This window comes from Catharus ustulatus, chromosome 1 (genome assembly GCF_009819885.2).
Source record: "Catharus ustulatus isolate bCatUst1 chromosome 1, bCatUst1.pri.v2, whole genome shotgun sequence".
Lineage (NCBI taxonomy): Eukaryota > Metazoa > Chordata > Aves > Passeriformes > Turdidae > Catharus > Catharus ustulatus.
Genome location: NC_046221.1, coordinates 116,846,190 through 116,870,745, shown reverse-complemented (window position 1 = coordinate 116,870,745; position 24,556 = coordinate 116,846,190). Strand labels below are relative to the sequence as shown.

At 38.0% G+C, this 24,556-nt stretch overlaps 1 protein-coding gene across 5 annotated transcripts in view; it reads right to left on the bottom strand.

The window, feature by feature from the left end:
- The window catches only part of ASXL3 (ASXL transcriptional regulator 3), a 130,401-nt gene that overhangs the window by 69,650 nt on the left and 36,195 nt on the right, over positions 1–24,556 (bottom strand). For 4 of the 5 annotated variants that reach the window (XM_033057926.2, XM_033057936.2, XM_033057945.2 and 1 more), the window contains 2 exons: positions 3,518–3,626; positions 2,069–2,180 (listed from right to left, as the gene is read on the bottom strand). In XM_033057926.2, the coding sequence (XP_032913817.1) occupies positions 2,069–2,180; positions 3,518–3,626 (221 nt within the window). Of the gene's footprint in view, positions 1–2,068; positions 2,181–3,517; positions 3,627–24,556 lie in introns of those variants that run through there. The other variant, XM_033057963.2, reaches the window with a different exon arrangement.

Genomic DNA, 24,556 nt, shown 5'->3' with positions numbered 1-24,556 from the left:
TCATTCCTGTGCCTTTGCAAATTAAAAAATTTGGAATTTCAATCCACCAAAAACTGGATGTGTTTTTTGGCATGGTCCTATTTTTAAGCCAAGCCTTCTATATTGTAAACTAAATCAGAATTCTAAGTGTATATAAATGATATCTTTAACAACAAACTTGCAGTCTCAAGAAAAGCTATTATCAAACATCTTTGGCAAAATTATGTTCTGTATTAGCTGATTGATACACTATTTATGAAACACATGCTGCATTTAATTCTTAATTGATCACATCCAGTACTGGCCTTTCTATATGCAATATCATTATTGCCATCCCATTTACCTTTTTTTTTAATATATCCATTGATATCCTTTGCAGGACAAAAAAAAATTATTTAAATGTCTTGTTCTCAAAATGTTAAATACATTGCAGTTTTCCGAGATTTGTTAAAGATGACAAATGATGGAAAATTCTCAGCTTTTAAACCAATCTAGGTGTAATTTAATGCTCTATTTCAAAATGTTAAATTTTCGCAGATTCTCTTTTATGTCATCACAAGTGCTATAATTATTTTTATTACTGTGAACTGTGAAAATAGTACATAGCCTGCTCCCAGTCAAAACCCAGCAATTTTCTACTTCTGGAATTATGACATCCTATTTACATTCTATAACATCCTATTTACATTCTAACACTCCTAAATAATTGCCCGTTTTTTTGTCATGATTTTTATCTATTTATAAGAAGTAACCAACTTTTGCTTTGTAGTTGCAACTGTATTTACACTGCTTTTTACTGCTCTTCACTTACTGCAGTTTCAGGAATTATGCATCAACAAATTTTCTGAGTATCAAACAGGAATTGTTAAAGAACTACAAGCACGTAAGTTCACTTACATACATAGCATACACTACATAAGCATGAAACCACTGCACATGCAGAGTCTGTTAACTTATAGACATAATATTTCAAAGAAAATGAAGAAGTCGAGACATGTAATAACTCTGGACTTTTGTCTCCACAGAGCTTCAAAACTTCAGTGCTAGACAGACCCACAACATGTCTTGGATAGTTCTGTTACTCCTATCACTGAACACTTTATGATTTTTCAGTGCAGCTGGAGAGCAACACAAAAACTGCAGTATCTGTCCTGTAAAGGTACAGCCTGGGAGCTAAGCTGCTCAAGTAAAAAAACGAAGTCTGTAGCAGAACAACAACATAAGCTGAGCCTTTTCATGTCCTAGTTGTAAACAGGACACCCTCTCACCATATACTAAGTATGTCAAAACAGCAGGATGCAGTCCAGCAGTGGGACAGGTTGTGATGGGGCAGCAGAAGAGAACTGGCCAAGGAAAGGTTCATTTCAGAAGTCCTGGACAGTCAGATTTTTTTTTTAAATAAAACATTCACTTTACAATCATTACATGAATGAAGTTATAATAATATTCACTTCTGTTACTTGCAAAGTAATTTTAGCTGACTGATGTTCTCTCTGTGACTATTAACTTTAAAAAAAAGGAAAAAAAAATGTTTCTAAGGTTCCCATTTCTAAGTTATTTCACTGTTTCAATTTGCCATTATCTCAGAGGAAAAAAAAATGCACAGCATTTGATACTTCAAGAGGTCGTTATGTCATGATGGCAAACAGGAGTACTTCTGCCTGAAAGAAAAAAATACAAACCTTTGTCCTCTACCCAGAACTCTACTGAGGGACCAACCCCACATGTAACACTGAAATCAATGGATATCTGAATCTGACAACTGCCAAGTCTGAAGCCTGGTAAATGCAAATTATTCTTTAGCTCTGGGCCCTAAACAAAAAAAACCAAAACTGTAAGCCAAAATATTACCTACTGAAAACACACCCAACAGCACTATTCTTTGTCTTTCAAAACCCTAAGTCAAATAAAGGCACTTACTGTTCCTGATTCCTTCATAAGGCCAAAAAAGAGAGGGAGTCACTCAAAATAGTTCCACTGAGTACAAAATATTTATACTGCTTAGAAATCACACCACGAAAATCTGAAGAAAACAATATTTTTTCTTTTCCCAAAATATGCCCTCTAATATTGAAATTAAATCACCTACCACCATTTTCTTCTCCATTATTATTGTTTGTCTCAGCCATTTCAGTGCCATCTAACTCAGATTCACATCCTAAATCCAATGTTCCATCAGTAGGGCATGTTGATTCTTCTTTCTACAGTTAAAAAATAAAAATAAAATTAACAAGAAAAAAATCAATCATGGTCTTGCTGCATGTCCGAAAATAGATTACTGCAGTGTACTCTCATTCTTACATTTCAAAAAAACCAAGAATAAAATAAAATATGCTTGTGAGTTACTCTAGAGAGAGCCATAAAAAACAGACTTTTTTGAAAAAAACTTGCAAACTAAAAGCAAAAAAGCTGTTTTGTGAGGTCATAACATGCTCTTTTTAAAACTGAAAAAGTCACATAAAATGCAAGATCTTCCATTTTTTTCTTTTTTTTTTTTTTAACAGAAACAGACTTGTGTGGCTGTTGAAAATCCTAGTTTTCCAGTTGAGTGTCTACAACACTGCAGCAAAACACAAATCCTTTAATGTTTCTTTTCTGCCTTTGCCTGTTTCCTGAATTGAAATAGCTGAAGCAACCTGGAGCTCACAAGCATGGGAGTGATTGTGAATTCCTGGAATTGTGCCAAGAATATCTCCCGATTTAAAGAAAAACAACAGCATTTGTTCAAGTAAATTAGGAAAGACAGCTTCTGAAAACTATTAATTCAATTTCAAGTACAGGATTTTTAGTTAGCAGGAGCAGACAAATCTATATATTTTTACATTTTTATACCCTTACATCAAATACATGTGTCATAAATTACAAAAGATTCTTCTCCCCAGTCCAAAATTTTAGTTTACTACATTTACAGTGTCAAGCAGATAATCTTTCTTTTACTCATCTCTGCCTCACATTATTCCACTTCTATTATGAAACTCCTCTAAGTTTGATCATGTACAACAAGAAAAAATTTCCACCCAGTAAACATCATGCTCATATAAAAACAAAAAAATAAAAAGGAATATAAACATAATAAAGGTAAAATTCTATCACTATAATTGTGTTTCTTCATAAAAGCAATGATGCAACCTTTGAATTAAAAGCTGATTTATATTAGACTTGCAAATAATTTTTCACTATTCAAAAATCAAACATTAATACCATTACTTAATTAGAAAGTCAGTGATCCTCTTGAGATCACTACTCATAAAACAAAGGCCTTACTGTGAACAAGTCAAAAAAAGCAGCATTTTAACTAAGCTACGTGTTTTTTATACCATGTGCCAAATTCAAGAACACGTATATGCTTTCTAGGATAAAACATTCAATGTTTACTTTCATTATAAATCCTTTTAAAAGACATCTGAAAGCAGTTAGAAGGACTATCAGGTCATTTCCTCGCCAAAGAATCTAATCTGTTTACCTTTATATCTATTGAGACATTCATAAAATGGATTAATAGCTGCACGTACAATCCATATACAAAATTTAAACTTACTTTGAGAGCATAGAGTCCTGATTTCCCAGGGATTTTGAAGAATGTTCCATCACCTACACGAGTGTTAGTATGAAGCATTGCATTCAGGCAAGCTAATGGAGAGGTTCCACTGAAAAATAAAATTGTGCAGTCTAAGATTGAGTGCCTCTTGTAAAACTATTCCCTCGGTCTATTTTTTTAAAAACTCATGCTTGCCTGGTTTCTTTTTTTTTTTTTTTTTGCCCCCCCTCCTTTTTTTTTAATTCTCTCAACCCTGAAAACATCTACATTACAATAACAGGCCAGTTTCAAACTTAATCATATGCATCTGTCCCCTAGGCTTGAGGCAAAAAGTCTGTGGATTATAATTACGCTTTTCTTCATACAGCAACCAGTTCCACATTCTGAAAGAACCAAAGTCCAAATATTTATGTGAAATTACTTCATAAATAACACCATGAAGCCTCATTTTTAAAATGTTACAGACAATGTGGCTGCTGCACATGAATGATCAAAACAGTACCAAGTTCAAGGGCAGCTGCATCCCATAGGATGAAAGGCAACAAAAGAATAATAAAGAGCCCAGAAAGAACACATTTAAAATTAAAAGTGATATATAGTAAAGCCTTCTTCTGGCTCAACATGGTCAGTATGCATTATTACACACAAATATAAGCACATTTGCGCCTTTTATGAAGCACTATCCTTTCTAATTAGAATTGTTTTAGAGATTATGAGACTGACCTTCTCAAGGTAATAATTTTAATACCACTGTGGAATGCATGTTAAAGGATTATTTAAAAAGAAACACAGCACATTAAAGAAAAAAAGACCATTTGGACAGGGATATCTTTGTAATATATACATGTTAACAACAGAAAAAGAAAGCAAATATTTATACCCTAGCTAGCTGTATACTGTTTTGAAAAGTTGATCTAAAACATGGTAGAGAAGAAGGCAGTCATCAATTATTTTATTTAATTTTAATTTAAAAACTGAAGTACAAGATCTATAGATGTACTATCACATCTTTGCCCCCATTTTCTGGCTACTGTATGGTGTACTTGGGGACTGAATCTGAAACTGTGCTTCTTCCCTAGGGTCCCCAGTCTGCACGCACACTTATCTTTAGCCACGTAAATATATTCCACTTGGTTAAGTGGAACAATGCCTGTGCATTAAATTAAGTGTGTTGTGAAGTATTTCAGGATTAATTATATACTCAACTGTAAACCAGGAACAGGGCTTCAAAGTTCATCAGAAACTACTCTATTCTGTGGTATTATAACACAACATCCAATCCTGGTTGAAAATTGCACGTCTGGTTTTTTTTAATACATGAAACTGCATTGAAATTGTTGTATTTCATACGGTTATGCTTTCTGTTGATTTCCATGGCTCTGTTATAAGAAAAATCATCCTTATTGTGCATGTATCATTATTTTAATGTCAAGATCAATAGTATGGTAATTGCTCTTCCGGTAAAAATTAAACTATAAAGTGCCCTCAGGCCAGGAAGTCCTGTCTATTATAATTTATTTACTACAGGTCACCTAATGTATCATATTACTACATCTAAAAAATTGCAGGTAAAAATGCTGCTTGTTGATAAACACATCAGATATGCAATAGGTATTTATTTTATGGGTATTCTAAACATGATCACACAATATGAAAATTCTGACACGTTTTTGTTGTTTCTTTTGCTTTCCTGCAAATAAAACTAGCTCCACATTTGGTTTTGATATAATACTTTAACAAAATACAAACTGAAATATGTGAGAAATAAAATGATACTGCTAGCAGTGGGACAGAAGACATTAAGAGCGTTCATTGAATTAAACGATTACTTAAACACTTTCTTAATTTGTAGGATACTTCTTGTTACACATTTTCCTTACTGTATTAATGCTTGACAAGCAAAGACACAAAGCATTTAATACAGCAGTTATGGCTGTGTAATTTCTTCCATATGTTAACATACATAACGTGAAGCAATTTCAACTCTCTCAGACTTGGATCTTTTTAGTGAAACATTATCACCGATTAAGGCTTTCTCTGCAAGACAGAAAGAACTTGCTGACTCTGCAGCAGAATAAAAACTTGGTATGTCAACAAGAAACAAAACCGTGTGTGCAGGTATGCACGATTTGTATTCTCCTATTCTGATGGAGATACTCTGGACTCCACACTTATTTTTAGATATCATTAACCAATTAAAATTATACAGGATGAATGAACCCAAAATAGAGGCTTTGGCAACATCTCATGACCACTACTGTGCTCACAGCAGATATCTTAATCTTCAAAGTCTAGACAACTGGCAAGTGGACAAAAGAAACTACTCTCTCACTTAGAAAGAAACTCTTATCAGCTACTGAGCCAAGAAGCACTTTAACTACTGCTATGCTTGTTTCTTACAGATATCTGCAACTCCTAATGGCATGTAACCAAAGAGCAATATCCACCCTTCTTGAAAACTGGAGTTGGGTATATCCATAAGGAGAACAAAACAAACCACACAGAACACGCTTAAGTTGCAAATGAAAATAATCTGGGAACACTGAGGGGTGGGATTTATTTTGAGCTAACAGATCAAACTGAAGTCCCATGGTGTCTTGTGTCAGTGCTGCTTTGACCCATGTCAACCAATGACTTGCCTGTTCTTCTGTCAGCACTGGCATCCTTAAAACTCCATATTAAATATCCCAAATGTTACACACAACTGATGCTAGAAATGCTTGCAAGACGTGCTATCACAACACAGGGGACTGTGGTTCAAAAAGCCAGCAATCAAAGATCCCATGATGCAGACTGATGTCTGAATCACAGAGCACTTTCTGAGGGATCTGTACTACTTATTTTCCTACTGCCTGAGGACATGTTCCTTCTGCTCAGAGCTCCTGGCATGTATTAATACAGCAGTCAAGGCTTGCCAATATAAGTCTGAGTATCTCTGAATATCAAAAATGGCACAGCTTGACCTAAGTTCTTGAAACACTCCAAATCAGTTCAACTTTGATTCAGTTAAATTGAATTGGATACAATAATAGTCTACTTTGTAACTTGATATCTGTGAAATTTTAGAGCCGTAATATATTTTAAATTGATATGCTGCAAGTTTTATTGCCACAGTCTGCACACAAGAAATATGTTTACCATTTACAGTCTTCAGATGCAGAACTTTCATACTATTTATCATCATTTGGGTGAGACTGCTTTAAACCACTGTGGTATTCTAGAAGTCATTCATACAAAGAAGTTACAGTTTGTAGCAGTATGTCTTTAAGATTGGTATTTTTCTGCTTGTGTGTTTGTTTTATATACATATATGTCTATACACAAATACAAGCAGTATTACTTCCCCACACACACGCTTTCAAAAAGGTGTAAAAGAGGAAAAGTTACTTACTTTCTGTAAAAGTGATGTTATGATGTTACCAACCAGCAACATAGAAAAGAAAAGAAAACAAAACACTCATTAACCTTCCAATATAAAGGTGGCTAATACAACTTGATCATTTAGATGACATTAGGCACTTCAACGTTTCATAGACTCTCTTTCCCAAAATCACTATAAGCTGGTAGTACTCAGTGCATCCCTTCAAAATTCCTGTACATTATCAAATCAAACTTTGCACCCCAAACTCCCCCAGTCAAAAATATCTCCAACATTTTGTGATTCTGGGCTCCCTCTACTGGTCACGCAGCCAGTGTTACTTAAATCGAAATGCCAGACTTTCCACACAAATCTCTGCTAAAACATGTAGGGGAAGCACAGATTTCAGCTATTTCCTCTTCTGCCACCCTTCCCAAAACCCTGTTCAAAATTTGTAAAAAAATCAGTAAAAACATTTCTTATTCTTACATTGCAAACTTCTCAAACACATGTTTCTGTCAGAAAATGCAGAAAACTTCTGTGGTTATATATATAATTCTAATGGTCTTTGCTAGACTGCTTGTCAAGAGACAAAAATTATGATCTTGGTAAAAATTAGGAGTTGTCTTAAATATGGAAAATAAATTGACTAAAGCTGCCTTGTCCAGGCAGTATAGTGTGGCAGACAAAGTTCCCTGACACTTTTCAGACAAGGCACCTCAGGTCCTGCAGCAGGCAGCATTTCAGCCCCTCAGCCCCACAGTATGCGTGTAAGACCCTCCTCTTCCTGACATGTCCCCTGATCTAATGATGACTGATGAGAGAGGAGCACCTAGGTGTTGCAAATTTGTTCAGTATTTATATGTTTGAAATCATCTGCTCTTTTTATACGCATCCATAAATAGTCACAAGGGAGCAACAATTTTTACTTACTGCTAGAAATAAAGTAAAATCAAAAGGCTTAAGAACTAATTTCTAGGCATTATTTGAAGTCACATAGAATACAGCATGTTCATAATGCATGTAAGTTACACCAATTTTAGAGTAACAACAGATAAAGAAAATAAAACTTATCAGGAAAGGCTGCAGAAAACCCACTTGTGTAGTATAGTAAACAGAAAAGAAGGCATAATTGCAATTCTCCAGAAATACGTAGAAAGCTGTTGAAGTCAGTGGAGATGAATGTTCTTCATGGCTACTAGGGGAAGAAAATGAAAGTTCATGGATAACCTAAAAATGTGAATGTAGCTGATGATGTTTCAATCAACACCAGAACAGAGCAGGAGAGTTTGCAAAATGACCTTCAGAAGATGATAAACACACCAGCCCCAGCTGATATACAGACTGGAACGTGTCCCAGTGCTTGTATTGAATGATCTCTTGAGCACCCATCAAGCACTGTAACTGTGATTCTTTATCTCTTCAATAATTTGGAATTTTGGTTAAGGTTGACATTAATTATGTACCATAAGTATACTTGTTCCAACACATATAGCATCTAGAAATGCTGGAAAATTGACTCGATGTCTAGACATGCCTTGTTTGCTGAAGTGTTCCACACAGCACTGCATGCCTGGCGTGATGAAGCCTTTTGGCTTCCTCTTAAAAGCTCTCCCCACAATCTTCAAGGAGCCATGTTCCCACAGTCCTGCTGTCCAAGTGTCAGCAAAATGTCCCAAGCTGCCTCACAAGGTTGTGGCTGTGACCTAGCTCAGGAGTGACACAGGAAACCACCAGGAACCTAAGCAGCTACACCAAGACGAGAAGACAGTTGTGCTATTTATGAAGATGACAGGTAAACTGCTGCTGACCAGTCTAGAGCTATTCTCCTCCCACAGCCAGGCTTGGCTGAGCTGGCAGTGCTGAAGCAGCAGTTAGTGCTGGGGACAAGGCACATTCTACCAGCCTGGGCTCAGGAGGAACAACCAGGAGAGGTCCAGTGAATTGATGACTGAATAAAAGACCTAGGTATTTTAATCTATTCAAATGGCACAGGATCCTTCCCTTGGCACAGAGGGAAGCAGAGAGCACAGGTAAATTATGGAAAACAAAGCTGCTCGTGAGTGCAAGATTTCTTGCCAACCACCTACAACTTTTTCAGCAATAAATGCATCAGGTTAGTCTAAACAAGCCAACCAATTGTCCCTGGCTGGACATCACTTGCCCACCAAAGCTGCTTTATCACTCCCCCTCTCAGCTGGGCTGTGGAAAGAAGATACAAGGAAAGGCTTATGAGGTAAGGACAGGGAAAGATCACTCAGCAACAATCACGGGCAAAACAGACTCAACTTGGGGAAATAAAAATCAAGTTTACTACCAATTAAATCACCGTAGGAAGATGAGAAATAAAACCAAATGTTAAAACACCTTCCTTCCCTCCTCTCTTCCCTCCTTTCTGGGCTTAATTTCACTCCTGGTTTTCTCTACCTCCTCTCCAGCAGCAGAGGGGAACAGGGAATGGAAGTTGCAGTCATTTCATGGCACACTGTCTCTGCTGCTCATCCCTTTAGGGTGGGTACCCCTGACACTCTCCCCTGCCCTGGGGTGGGTCCCTTCCACAGGGTGCAGTCCTTCAGGGCTATGGTCTTCACCACAGGCTGCAGGGCAATCTCTGCCCCAGCATCTGGAGCACCTCCTCTCCCTCCTTCTTCACTGACCCTGGTGTCTGCACAGTTGTTGCTCTCACATATTCTCATTCCTTTCTGTAGCTGTAGTTCTGTTGTGCAGGGTTTTTGCCCAGAGGCACCACCATCATGGCTGATGGGCTTGGCCTTGGGCAGCAGTGGATTGGTTTTGGAGTCAGCTGGCACTGACTCCATCAGACATGAGGGAAGCTTCTCACAGAAGCCATCCCTGTAGCCCTCCACTATCAAAACCTGGCCATGAAAACCCAAAACACACAGGAAGACTGTCAGAAGTATATTTCCTTTCTCAGCCACTGTTACATACAGGCTACACATTCCAGGTACACTTGCACTCAGTCATCCTTATTTCCGCAGCAAAATCATGACTAAACATGATAATCCAATCTAAACCAATTTAAATTATCAAACAGAAAACTTGATTTGAACAATCAATTAAAATCTTGTTTTGATTTTTTTCCATTTATTTTCCTGCTGCAAGGTTAATTTGTTCATTGCTTGAAATTATTAAAATACCCAAATCAGCCAAAAAATAGAGCTTTAATGTAATCTCACTTTTTATTTATTCAGAAACTATAAATGCATTCATCAATTATCTTACTTATTGTACAGAAATTAATCCATGTCATATTTTCCAATGTTAAAATAACAATGACACAATATTTACTAAATCATTACCAAGTGTACTTGTTTCTGTCAAATAATTTCTGGAAAGAATCTCAATTTGATTAAGAGACTTTTAAACGCTGAATGGAAATACACTAGATGTGTGGGATATAAAAGGAAAAAAGGAGAGACTTTCCAAAATATCACATATCCAACATGATTTATTAAACAATAAAACCATCTCTTAATATGTGGGTAGTAGGTAGCTAGGGAACCATCTACTATTTTTATATATACAGTCTAGTGAAACTGTAGAGCTGGAAGATTTCAGCCTCTCACACAAAGTTCTTATTCATAAATCGGAGCAATAAAAATAGCATTTTTCATTTTGAGCTTCCAATTGGCTTTTTAATTTTAAAGGGACTGCTAATGAGAACTACAGAGAATACTCAATATGAACAGTCGACATGACTGTCAAAACTATTTATGTTCTGAAGTCTTAACCATTTAAATAATAAAGTCATAATAAATAAAGTCTTAAGCCTTAAGTTATTTGCTTAAGTTTTATAGGAATTGAAGTACATACAGGTTGAATACTATTTATACAGTCTGAATAAATCATACTTCAGTTTTACTCCTAACATTAGCTCTCCCACTTGAATATTTAAATATATTTTAAAGGATTAAAAGACAATTCTTAAATAGGTTTTTTAAAGTTTATTTTCAATCATTTTTATCCACATTAACCAGAATTAACACCAGTTTTATTCTCATTTGGGCAGTACTCTGAAGAAAATTTTTACATCTCTGGTCCTATCTATGCTTCACATGTGGTACCTGACTTTCAGCCTTCGAATATCACCAACAGGGCTACTGTTCTTGGGCAGAGCAAATAAGCCAGGTCATTGGGCAACAAGACAAAGTAGTGCAGCTCATTTGTCTCTAAGTCTCACAGACTGCAAATATCTACCACAAGATGCTAAAGACCTATTATTTTTACTACTGGCATTGCTTAATCCTCAGCTGTCATACAGATTTCTTGTTTTTCTAAATCAGAGAGAGAGATAGAGGAGATAGAGACATGACTATTGGTAATACAATGGAAAAACAAGGACCAGTACAGATGTACACAGATGTAACACATCTGTCATAGATACACCATGTCTGTCTCACAAACTAGCAGAATTACATATCAGTTTTCACTGAAGTTAACCAAAAGTACTGACCCCCAAATTCTAAACCAGAGGAACCTAGCAATGAACTTGAACTCTGCCCCTTGCAGCTTTGAGGGAGTTACAAGAAGCTGGGATCACAGTTGACTAAAGTGATATGTCACCAAGAAACTGAACGTTATCAATGTCCTTCAAATATGAAATTATCTGGAGCAATAATGTATAAAGACTCAACCTGGATCCTAAATTCAAGCTAAGTATTATAAAAAGTTGGGTGTTTTTTTTTCATTCTCAGCAAGAAATCTCAATTACAATTTCAGCTAAGTCTTGTTTTACATTTTGAATTAAAACAAACTTGAATTAGGGAAGGAGTCAGAAGTGAAGCTGCTTTCACAGAACAGGTTTCCTCACTCTATTACCTTTGAAGCATTAAACAACACTATCTCTCCTTGGAAGAGAGAAGTACAAATATTATTCAAGACTTTTATGAAGAATATACGTAATAAACAAATACTGGAGCTTATGCCACTGCCCTTAGGACCTATTTCTACTAATCCTAGGATCCTCTTGCATGAAGCAATGTCCCTCTGGACCTTTCATAGATCTAGATACAGTCATCGTGGGCAGTGATCACAAAGCATTAACAGGTACAATAAAGTACAATTGTAATAAACCTCCAGACATAAATCATCATGTCAAAACTAAGGTGGACAAGTGAATGAAACTGCTAGCTGAAGGACAGAAAGACAGGGGATGCTGGTAAGAAAATGTGGCTTTTTTTTCTTTAAGAGTTTGCCAGACTGGCTGCATTCACCCATAGTCATTCACAAGTGACTAACTGACCATCAAAGTCAAAGATGTTTCTTGGAAAGCAAAGCTTTCATGCATGGTTACACATAAATTTTAATTCTAATTCCCTCTCAGTAGCTAAGAGTCTGGCTCACTTTTGCAAATGATGGCATAGACTTAAGCATTTTTTTCACCTTTTAGCTGTATTGCAGCAGTATCATGTATCTGATGTTTCTTTTTTCCCTCAGGGGTAAAGATTACTGAAAACACATCTGATCCTGCTCTCTGCTCTGTGCAATGGCCTTTCATAGAAATTTCAATCAGGTTTGGCATTTTCACCCTTACCTTTTAAGCACTCTGTAGTCTGAGGCCAAGGTAGATAAAGTTCTATAATGTACAACACTGGTAATGAATCTTTTTGCTATCTAGACAACATCTATTTTATTTCATGGTGCTGGCAGCCTGAGAAAACTTCTGATGGTGTCAAACCTGGTGACAACAGGCACAGAAATGCTTCAGAAAAAAACAGCAAATGGAGTTCATCCATGCTGAAAGAGGAGCTTTATTACGACACTTCTAAAACAATAAAAAGAAAAGCCCCGTGAACTAAAGTTCACTGCAAATCTCAGTACTCCTTAAGCCAGATAGGCTTTTCCCCTTTTTTAAAAAAAAATTTCTGCCACAAGGAAACCTTTATTTATAAAAGTTGCAGAACCTGTGTAAAGTTTAAGGGTTCCTGAACCGAATTTTATAAACCTACTGTTATGGATTTTCCCTCGAAAATATTTGTAATGTATCTGAAAACAAGATGCTCTCAGTATAGCAAGTAGGTTTGAGAAAACAAAAAGCACACAAATCCATGGTACCAATGCCCTGTTATATATTACAAGTTGAAAGATATTATCAATTTTCCTGAAATTCAAATACCTCTAGCCATTAGTTTTGCTGATTACCCTTTGCCAGCCAAGCCTCTGAGTCGGTCTCCTTGAATATTTTCAATGATCCATAAAGTATGTTTGAAACACCATGACACCTCTTTAAATGATATTCACATATGGCAACTAGCATTCCTCAACCAGAAAGGAAATGAGAATACAATTTTATAGAGAAATGTTTACACTCCTCTGTGCTCCCTAACACCTGGGAAAACCCCAGGTTTTTCTTCTTTGTGAAGAAAAATCTCAAAGAAAAGATATATGTAAATGCATCTCTGCACTTTGAATCCTTACCATTTCATTAGATGTAGTACAAACAATGCAAGAAAAAAAGCAATGCTAACAAAAAAGGGCACTTTTAACGTGTTGTTGAAAGACACAGACAAATATTAAAGAGTACCTCTTGAAATCATCCTGAAAGAAAAGTGTTTCAGAAAGAAAATCATCCCAAAAAAAAAGAAATCAGCATGCATCAGAGTTAAAACAGCTAAGGTGTCTCCTGAACTGAAAACACCCTCCTCATTCAACACCACTTAAAAGAAATAATTTTTTTTTTTTTTGGTGTAACAAATTCTTATACTGGTTAAAATAACACAGTTCTCTCTGACAGCTACTTCCTATTCAAGAATGTACTTTTTTGTCCTTTGCTCTTTTAATAAAATATTTCCTTTTAATAGTTTTAACAGATTTCATTAAAATACAGTAGTACATTTTTCATTTTCTACTCCAATATCAATAATCACCATGAAGGACAAAACTATAAGTACAGGAAAAAAATTAATTCCTACCACATTAAAGGAATTCTGGAGTAGAGGTTAAAAAAATGGCTTTCTTAAAGAAACTATGGTTTTTATATATATGATGTCTTATTTTAGTATCAGATTTCACAGACCCTTGTGGGCTTTAAATACATATGTTTAGAAAAATGAAGTAATGACTGTGCTACAGTCAAAAATGTACTAAACCCAAGAAAAACATTGCCATAAAATGTGCAATGTATAAAATGAAAAAATGCACCCCACCCTTCCAAATATTCTTGGCTTCAAGGTGGGTGAAGCTTACTCCTCAAGAAAAAAAAATTGTTAAGGTGGAAACTAAAGTGACTATGCTGAACAAGACAGTCAATAATCACTGAATGCATTTTGGCCTTTAAAACTTAATCACTCTACACAAGGGACCTGTATGAAATTATCCCAAGTTCTCTTGTTTAATTTGGCTTTTCAATTGGTCAGTGTCCACAACTTCCCTTTAGTGTTTTAAGAATATCTTGTGTGTGTGTGTGTGTGTGTGTGTGTGTGTGTGTTTATTGTTGATATACAACGGGTTAGCCAAATGCAAAAAAAAAAATACATGTCAACCCACCCCACTCACCCTTCCTTTCCCCCTCAAAAAAGTTACAGCTATTTTTAAAAACCAAATTCCATGCCTTCATATAATTTACACTGCTAGGAACTTCCAGAAGTTATCTAGTCCAATCTTCTGCTCAAAACAGTGCCACTTGGATATCAGCCTTGTCCACTCAAGTTTTGTGTTTCACAATCTCCCTGGACAACCTTCCTCCTGTGCTTAACTACTCCAACTGAGAAAGTCTTTTTATTAGTATCAAATCAGAATGTTTCATGTTCCAGTGTGTGTCTGCTTCTCATGCTGTCACTATGGCACCTCCAAGAAAAGCCTGGCTCTATCTTCCTTACACACTCCCATCAGTTAGCAGTGGAGTGCCATGGGATCCCCCTGAGCCTTCTCTTCTGCTGTGTGAACAAGCCCAGCTCTCAGCCTCTCCTCATAGACCATATGCTCCAGCCTCCAGCCATCTTGGTGAACCTTCACTCGACTCTGATGTATCAATCTCCTTCCTGGAATAGAAGGCCCAAAACTGGACATGGTTTTCCAAATGCAGTCTCGCAAGTGCTGAACAGAGGGGAAGGATCAGTTCACTTGGCCTGCAGGCTACAGTCCTGCTAACACAGCCCAACATGGGCTTGCCCTTCTTTGTTGCAAGGGCACACTGATGGACTGATAGCTGCCTTGTTAACCACCAGGACTCCCAGGTAATTTTCTGCAAAGTTGATTCCTGCCCTGTTAGCCCCCAGCCTACACCACCACAGATTACTATGTTCCAGATGAAGAAGTTTGCTCTTGCCTGTGTTGAATTTCACAAGGCTCCTGTTAGCACAGTTCTCTGCTGTCTAGATGCCTCTGAACAGCCCAGTCTTCAGTGTACCAACTGCTTCTTCTAAACCTGCTGAATGTGCACTCTGCCCTATATTCTAGGACTTGAACAGCAACATTGCCAGTAACACCCTCAGTATCAATGCATGAACAACACCACTTAATAACAAGCCACCAACTGGAGTCAGCACCTTTGATCAAAACACTGGGGCCTGAAGTCAAAGTACAGTAAATTCACGAATACAAGCCGCACGGAGTATAAGCCGCATATCCAGTGTGTTGGCAACATTGATGTCTTTGTCAATAGATAAGCCGCACCCGGAATATTAGCCGCACTTTAGTTCGCAGCGAACTTTCACAAAGTCGTCATTTAGTAACACAATCGCGGGATCGCCGGGGCTTACTGGCTTACTGCTGACCTCGGAAACATTGTTTCCAAGTGAAAAAAGACACACCCTTTATTTACAAGCCGAAAAAGACAGGAACAATAGCGTGGTCATTTTGCGAGCATTCCCAATGGATCCGCGTTGCCTTTAAACAGCCGCTCAGCCACGCAGGCAGGCAGCTGAGCTCCGAGTGGAGCCACATCTCCGTGCTGGCACAGGAGCGGCCGTTGTAGCCCTCGCAGCCCGGCGGGGGGAGCGGCCGTTGTAGCCCTCGCGGCCCACAGGGCGAGCGGCCGTTGTAGCCCTCGCAGCCCGCGGGGGGAGCGGCCGTTGTAGCCCTCGCAGCCCGTGGGGCGAGCGCCGCTCTGGCCCTCGCAGCCCCACGGGGGGAGCGGCCGTTGTAGCCCTCTCCCTGCAAGCTGAGTGGCCGTTCTACCCCTCTCCCTGCGGGGAGAGAGGCTCCCCCAGCCCTCTCCCTGCGAGCCCAGCCAGCCCCGTAGCCGCACAAGACTGAAAACACTTTAAAAAGTACAGAGAAATATCACACACTTTTATCGAACTGCCGAGGTAACTCACCCCGATAACAACCCCCGCCCCTCAGTAACGCCGCCATCCACAGGCAGGCAATAAGCTGTTCTCTGATTGGTTCATCGTCGGAACAACGGGAAACCATGGATTTCAGACTGTTTTGGCTCGGGACTGGACCAGCATGATACTAGGTAAGGGCAGATATCACATTTTTGTCCATAGATTAGCCGCACTGGAATATTGGCCGCACTTCCGGGTTTCCACCAAAATTTTAGTCTTCTTGCTGCGGCTTGTATTCGTGAAATTACTGTAAATTTTCTCTATCCTACTGTCCATTTATCAAGTTCCTATGTCATTGATTTGCTGTGAAGATACTATGGGAAATCATGCCAAAAGTCTTGCTGAAGTCAAGGTAAAAGATATCCACTGCTGTCATCTCATGCACAGAACCAGTCATCTGAACATAGAAGGTGAAGAGGCAGGCCAGGCGTGATTTGCCTTTCCTCACTCATATTGGTTTTCTGCCACACTTGCTAGATTTTTGGTGCATTATAATGAGCTATTCTCATTCACCAAGAAAGATAAAACAGCCCTCCTGGACCCTTTTGTCCATAGTTTGACCAAGGCGGTCACCAATCTTCATACATTCAGCCAGACCTTCCTTATAACAAGCCCAGGAAACATATCACTTGCATCAAGAAACCAGGATCAAGAACATCCTGGCTTGCTTGCATCCCCCATAACTACTCTGGTCTGCAATAATTGTAAGGCACCCAGCAGTTACTTTAAGGCCTCACCTACTGCTTGGCCAGATGGTCAGCAGCAGATGTTTACCCCAGCACTACTCATGTTGTTCTGCCTCAGGCTCAGTACTCACTCCAGAGCACAGCACTGTGCACTCCCACCACTCCTTTGCATGCACTGCCCCTCTTTGCCAGCCTGCAACCCTCCATCTATGCACAGTAGTATCCTATTGTGTGCATTAACTCCTCATATGTTTGTAGTGCTAAGGTGCTCAGAAAGTGTGTAGACACTGCATAATGAAAGCACAGCATTTCTCCAATTATGTTTTTCCCCAGACATTTCCATGATGGTCTCCATGCCTTTACTTCCCTTCAAATCCCAATAACCTTCACATTAAGCAGCTGCTTCAAAGCCCTCCAGAAAAGAAGACTGTCGGCAAAGAATCCTGTCCTTATTCCTCAAAGGGGGTGCTACATATTTGCCTGTGACACCAATCATGCAGCCAGACTTGGGCTTAATGGATGTGTCTTCTGCCACCTGGGCATTTCCACCTCACTGGCAGGATTAAGAAAAACACCACCTGAGCATTTGTGCTCTTCAGCCTCGCCACCAGAGCCATGCAGTCACTTTTAAAGCACTTGGACTCACCCCAGTAGTGTCATGGAAACCACGTGAATGAACACTAAGGGGTAAATAAGGGTTGGACAACCCTCAGAGATGTCCATCTGCAACATCTGTGATTCAAGTGCCCAACAAGAAATAAACCTCCAGCTACAGCAAATATACCAGGTTGGAAGATGGGTGACTGTCTTGATATGATCTCAAATAATTGTCACCCTCATTTTCCTCTTCATGTACACAACACAGCTGGATCTGATTGTCTCCTCTGACAATCCTCTGACCTCCCTCCAGTGCACTACACCTACCATTCTCTGTAGGCAGAGAAGCTTTCTTCTACTGCCAGAAGTTCTGAGTTTCCATTTTCCTAATCTTAGCAGTCTCTATCCACAGTGACCTTATGACTGCTACATAGGTAGTCCACAGCCAGTAAGTAGCCAACAAAAGCCGTCTGTCAGAACTGACACAGTCAAATGCCTCCATAGGCTGGCCCTGACACGCTGTAGCATACCACCAAAGTTCCCAGAAACAGGAGCTCCCAGGAGATTTTCCCTGAAGCTTGCTCAAGAAGCCTGGAAATGCTGCAACTGTTTCTTCTCCGATTAGTTGCCTCTGCTGGAGATCTGCAACAAAGTGACAAAATATACTGCAAAAGAACAACAGGACTTCTGAGCTGCTGTACCACCCACAGAGGAAGCCCATGCAGCATCTGACAGTGGCTTCATTAACTCTGTTGCACAATGAAAAAGGGGAAAAAGGAAGAACAAAGTGTTGCCAGAAAACCACTGTGAACCAGGCCTAGTTCAGAAGACTAAGTAGGATTCCTACTTTATCATGCTCTACCAGGACCATAATCCTGATGCAAGTCACAGCTTCCAGCCACACTCCTCCCCTGATTGATTAGAAGAATTTCCAGCCTTTCTTATCATCCACAGCAGGGACTTCTGTTACCACAACTGTAATGGTTCCAGGACACCACCCTGCAGTTAGGCCAGCAATAGTGCATATCTGTACCTTTTTGTAAGGCCACAGAGCAGTTTCTGCTTTCACCAGCAGGGTTTACACCAGGACTAATACTGGACTCATGTCCCTTTCTATCAGCTCTGCTACTTAAAATTGCAGCCTGAGTGGCTTCTCTCTAAGGCAATGGAGACATTTCATGTCTCCATGATATGTTCTCCCCTGACACCCCTTTTTTATTTATTTAAAACCTGATTATCTCCCCAAACAGCCATGCAAATGTTTGTGCCAGCATCCAGGGAGGTGGGCAGCCCAGAACAGGAAAAGCAGCTTGGAGAGAACAGGATTATTCTTTCGGCTACAATATTGGCTTACAGTAACTGGAGAAGGATGGCCTCAGACTGACACAAGTGGTTCCCATTTCAGACTCCTCAGAGCAAGGCCTGCATTTCACCTTTTGTCAGCTAAGGCTCCACGCTCCCTCCAGCCGCTCCCGAACCTCCGTGCCAGATGCAGCTGGTTCGCCTCAGCCATAACGCCTTGGGTTGCTGCATCTGGCGCCAGAGGATGCAGAGGAGGGGAGCTGGGGGTACCACCCTGCTGAGGGAGAGCAGAATTACCGAGCTTGATGGAGCCCCACACGCCCACACGTTCCTCTGCTGGAGCCTTTTGTCATGTTCCTGGCTCTCTCACGTGATCCCAATGCAATTTCCCAGTCGCCGCCACTAAAACCAATTGCAACTAAATTTATAAAACTCAAAGATGGGCTTATGAGAGTATGCATCCTTCAACCTTCCCCCAGTAATGAAAACAAAACACAAAAGGCAAAGCACCATATGCTGTTAAGACCTATCCAAATTGAATTCTAAAAGGCATGTGATGTATGTCAGTGAAAACGCTTAAATTATGGCAAGATTTAACCTCTTCAGGAAATAATAAAAGAGTACTGCCAAGCAAAGTACTATATAAAGAACTTTACTAAGTACTACACAGTTTTAAACTATTCTTTGCATTTCATGAGAATTATGGATTTATTTTTTCATATCAGAAATCTTTAAATCTTTAATATGCTACTGAATGTTGAGCTACCAGGCTGTAATATGACATTACTTTATTAAACAATATTTCTTCCTGATACAAAAAGTGTGAAAGTAAATTGCTATGCCAAACTTAAACTGATTTCTTTTTTACTATCAAAAATCCTACTCAGTTATCCCAATTAAACTGGCTCAGTAACTTTGCCTCTTCTTAATAACTGATGCACGCCAACATCCTGGCCTGTCAGTGTTTATTATGCCATTGCAGCCACACCACCCACCCACCAAATTAATCAGTCCAAATCAGTAAGAGTTCTTAATGCTTATTACAATTACTTTGGAAATTTTTACCTGGAAAGAATTTATCTATTCATTGAATGGCAATGCTGAAACCAAAGTTGAGTTATATTAATGTAGGGATTTTACCACTTTTACTTGATGGAAAGTAATTTCCAGAGTCTTGGTCACCACATATGAGCTCTTTCTGTCAGTTAAAAATTCTAACTTTGCTGCTAAAAGCATTCAGGTGCAGATTCCTCAACCACAGTGAACTTGCTTGGACTTCATTCCAAGCCTAATTTCATTATTTTTGCTCTTATTTTATCTTCTGTCTGCTTTTCTTCAGTTCTTTCCTTTACCTTTCTTTTTCTTCTCAATCCTCTATTTTTCTTCCTTCATTTTTTCTCTCTTCTCTCTCCCACTGTACGTTTTTCTTTCCCCTTTAATTTCTCTCTCCTTTCCTTGTTATCTTTTCTCCTTCCCTTCTTCTTCTATGTTCTGTTCTTTCTTTTCTGCTTGCTTTCTTACATTTCATTGCTTTCTCTTTGGTTTTCCTGTATTTATTTTCTATTATTTTCTTTCTTCCTTTCCTCTCTTCTCTTTTCATTTGTCTCTCTTTTCTCCTTCCTTTCTTATTTTCTTTTTTCTCAGTTTTATTTTTCTTTCTTCTTTTTCACATCTCTCTTCCTCCTCCTTTCTTTACTATTTTCCTTCTACCTTTTTTCCTCTCATTTCTCTTCTCTTTACCTTATTTGTTCCTCTCTTTTTCTCCCCTGCTTTTCCCTTCTTTCCTGTGGTGGGTTTGCACTGGCCAGCAGCCAAATGCCCACACCACCTTTTCCTCCCCCTCCCCAACAGGAAACAGTGAGAAGAGGGGATGAAAAACCTGTGGGTTGAGATAAAGACATGGAGATTGCTTAGAAGTTACAATAAGAGACAAAACAGAGTCGAATTGATGAAAAGATATTTATTGACAATTTTAAAAGATTGCGGTAGAAAGAAGTAAAGACAAAAAAACCCCCTAAAACTTAAAACAACAACTTTCTCTTTACAGGGTCAGCCTTCCTCCTTCATTCCCAACTCCTCTACCTTTCCCACACTGAGTGGCATTGAGGGACAGGGATACACTCAGTCCACAACTGCTCCTCTCTGCTCCTCACAGATTTTGTCTGCTCCAGCCCAGAGCGCCTCCTTCCTTCTTCTCTGGCCTTGGTGTTCACAGCACTGCTCCACACTCTGGTTTTTTACCCTCCTCTTCTGTCTGAGGGCTGGTTTTGCCTTTTCTTCAAAATGTTATCCCAGAGGCATCACTATTTCACTATCTCAGTCACAGACTGTCTGTCCCTGCAGCCCCACACTGCCAGAGCATTGTCATGAACACCTTTTCATTCTGTCTTTTAGTCTTCTTTCATTTCCCTTTCCTCTCTCCTTTATCTTTCTGCTTTCCCATTTTTTGTCTTTGCTTCCTTTCTCTTCCTCATTCTTCTCCCAGTGTCTTCTCACTTTCTCTCCTGCTCTCCCTACCTTCATCCTATAACTTCCTGTTCTGATAAAAGAAACATATTTCTTTTAAAGCAGAAATCTAAAATAATACAAAACCTTTTTTATGAAGCAAGAACAATTGAAATCTCTAAAATTAATTTTAGTTTTGTCCATTTCTATTCAAAAACAAAGAAAGTGCACTTTATTTTATGCCTCCTTATTCATCAAAGTTCAGGAAAATTTCCACAGTTTCTTTGTTCCTTCTCTCCAGTTTTCAATTAGGACATACTTCCAACTGAAGGAATTCAGAATTTTGAAACTAAATGTCATATTCTGGCACAATTATGCAGAAGCCACATGTTTATTTTTAACATCCAAAACATTGCAACCAATTCAAAAAGAGAAAGCTAGGACATAAAAGAACAACCTATTTCTACACCTTCAATTCACATTCAATTGAAAAAGAATAAATTCTAAAGTCTGTCATATCATGTGAGAGAATAAATGAATAAAAAGCATAATTCTTTTCCTTACAGAAGACTTTTCTCATTATTCTTGTACTTGAAGAGTAAATCAGAACTTGAGCATCTTTTACCCAATCACCAAAACAGGTCAAAAAATGAAATTGATACAAAGAATAAGGAAGCTGGGAGTAAACACGAAATTAGATACCTGAGGCAAATTATTTTCTAGAAATACTTATTCCTAGATAAATAGTTGTATAAGCATGACCATACTTCCACCCTAAACATTAATATAAAATAACTACTAAAACTTTGCTGACTAATGCTTGCTAATTTTGTGCATAAAATATTTTTGTTAAGAGCCCTTGCCTGTAAGAAAAGCCTGAAGATAAACACAGTATGGGCAATCACAGTACACCCTGTACCTTCAAAAATATAGCAACATACAATTTATTGTATTGTGTCACATTACAATATTTGCAGTGATGTGAAAGGGAGTTTAACTTGGCAAAACAGCACAGTAAAACTTTTTTCCTTCCCTCAAAGGATCAAGCAGATATTTTTATTTTTTGGGTTTTAACTTACTCCAGCTGTTGCAAATCAGTCTATTAGTAGATCTCCTTATTCTTCTTTGACTTAAGACAGCTCCTTACGTCTGGAACTGGGAAGCTTTAGTTTCTATTCAACTTATAAACAGAATTCAATCTAATTTCAAAATGTCACATACAATGTTTTCAAATTATAAGAAAAGAAACTATCAAATATTTTGTGAAAATATAGCATCGATAACAAAAATGAACGTTTCAGAGTAGTCATTTTTGATAGCCACATCATTCCACCTGAAAGGAAGCTTGCTGCAGTCCTGATTAAAGTCCCTTTGAATGAAGGAACTGAGCTATACATGCCAAAGAAATTTAAAATAGGGTGGATCACAAAAAAAAAATTCAGTCATAGCCCAAAATTGCTTTCTGTTTTCAATAAAAATTGAATGAGAAGAATATTAAATTAATAGAATATTAGATTAATTAACAGTACCAATCATGTCACTAATTCCTGGATTGTAGCTTGGGTACAAATAATCCTGTACCAACACTAGTTTATATAGTTCAGTACATGATTTGACTGAATAATATTTTGATGCAATAGTTTACATTTATATCAGCTACTACTACAAAGATCAGTGGTTGGACTGAGTTTAGAGATGCTGGCTTTGGACAAAGGGGACAGACAATAAGGAGTATAAATACACTTTGAAACTGCCAAATTTTCACTGGCCAAGGAAAAAATCCCTGATAGAAAACAAGCAGTCTTTAACAAAACTAGTAACAAATAGAAGCAAAACAACAACTTCCTGCTTGTCATATATTCTTTAAGGTAACTTCTCAAAAACTTCCTGGCTGTCACTGTAGAGAAGACGTTATTTTTTACACTATGATTTCATATTTCATAATGCTTACCTAAAGTATTTTGCAGTCTAGAAAACAAAAACTCCAGCTATATTGTAACATCAAAAAAAAGAAATAAGGGAATAGCAAGTATTAGGGTCATTTTCAAGAGAGAATAGTTGTCTGGATCCCACACTTGTTCTATTTTATATGCTAATTAAATATAAAAGCATGTCAGTGAATCTCTGAATGGTGTATCTCCATGGATTCTGATAGCAAATAACTGTATCTTAAGCAAGCTTATTGAAACATTAATGATGCAGCAGTAGCTATGGATGCTGCAAGATCCTCAATAGGGTGACTCAGCTATATGCACTTGTTTTTTACTTCCTGGGAGGTAGTACTTACTGAAAAGAGCTACTAGAACCCATTTTCCTTCCCTCATATTACAAACACAATGAAAACCAAAGGAAATGAGGGAGAAATCAATTTGTCCTCTTTTAGCTATTGAGGGCAAACAGCAAAACAGTTCTTGGAGATCATTTGATCTCTTTCCCATACTCAGCTCTTGGAATAACTGAGCAAAGGATGTATTTGACTACAATTTTGTTATTTACAATTTATATGCATATAAGGGCATCTGTACATGTACGGTGGTGACTTTGTGTCTGCAGGCATTATTTACATGCTTAAGCCCATAAATACAATTTCATACATGCAGTTTTAAGTTCTTCTATTTATACTTTCCTTTGAGGTATACATTATGGTCCCCAATTCTCCTTTAATATTGTAAATATCTATCAACCACACAGTGACTGGTTCTAGCAAATAGCTACCACAAAACAGACTTGGTGACCAAAGCTGAGTATATTGGGATTACAAATAGAAGACAGCTTTCTAAAGCGCTGAAAGAAAAATCAGATCTTGAATAAAACATTTTTACTTCACATGACAGTACATAAGCAAGCAAAATATGTTCAGGCACTTTTAAAATTCTGTTTTGAAATGACAAGGATGTACAAAATTTAATTTCACAGTAATTAAGACTACTTACGAGACGCGAATAAAATGGAATTGCTATCAGCTAGCCTTACAAAGAAAAGAAATTCACATATATTAAAAATTTTCTGGATAGTTATATCTGATCTTTTTCATTGTCCTCAGACAGTGAAATTCTGAGGCTTTTTTGGGGGGCTTGATTCTATAAAAATATACTACAAAGTTTTAAATTATATGTGGCACTGCATAGCCATCAATCTTCCTAAAAGAGAATTAGCAAATTTCTCAGCTCATAGAATATGAACAGAAAAAAAAAAAAAAAAAACCAATCATACAAAAAAGCCCACAACAACAACAAAAAATCCTCATTGATTTTTTTGTGGTTTTCCCCCTACAGCTAAGGAATAGTTTAATTACAGGTAGACTGAAACATACACACCCATATCTTTATAGAAACATAAAGACATCCACACCAAACTCTTC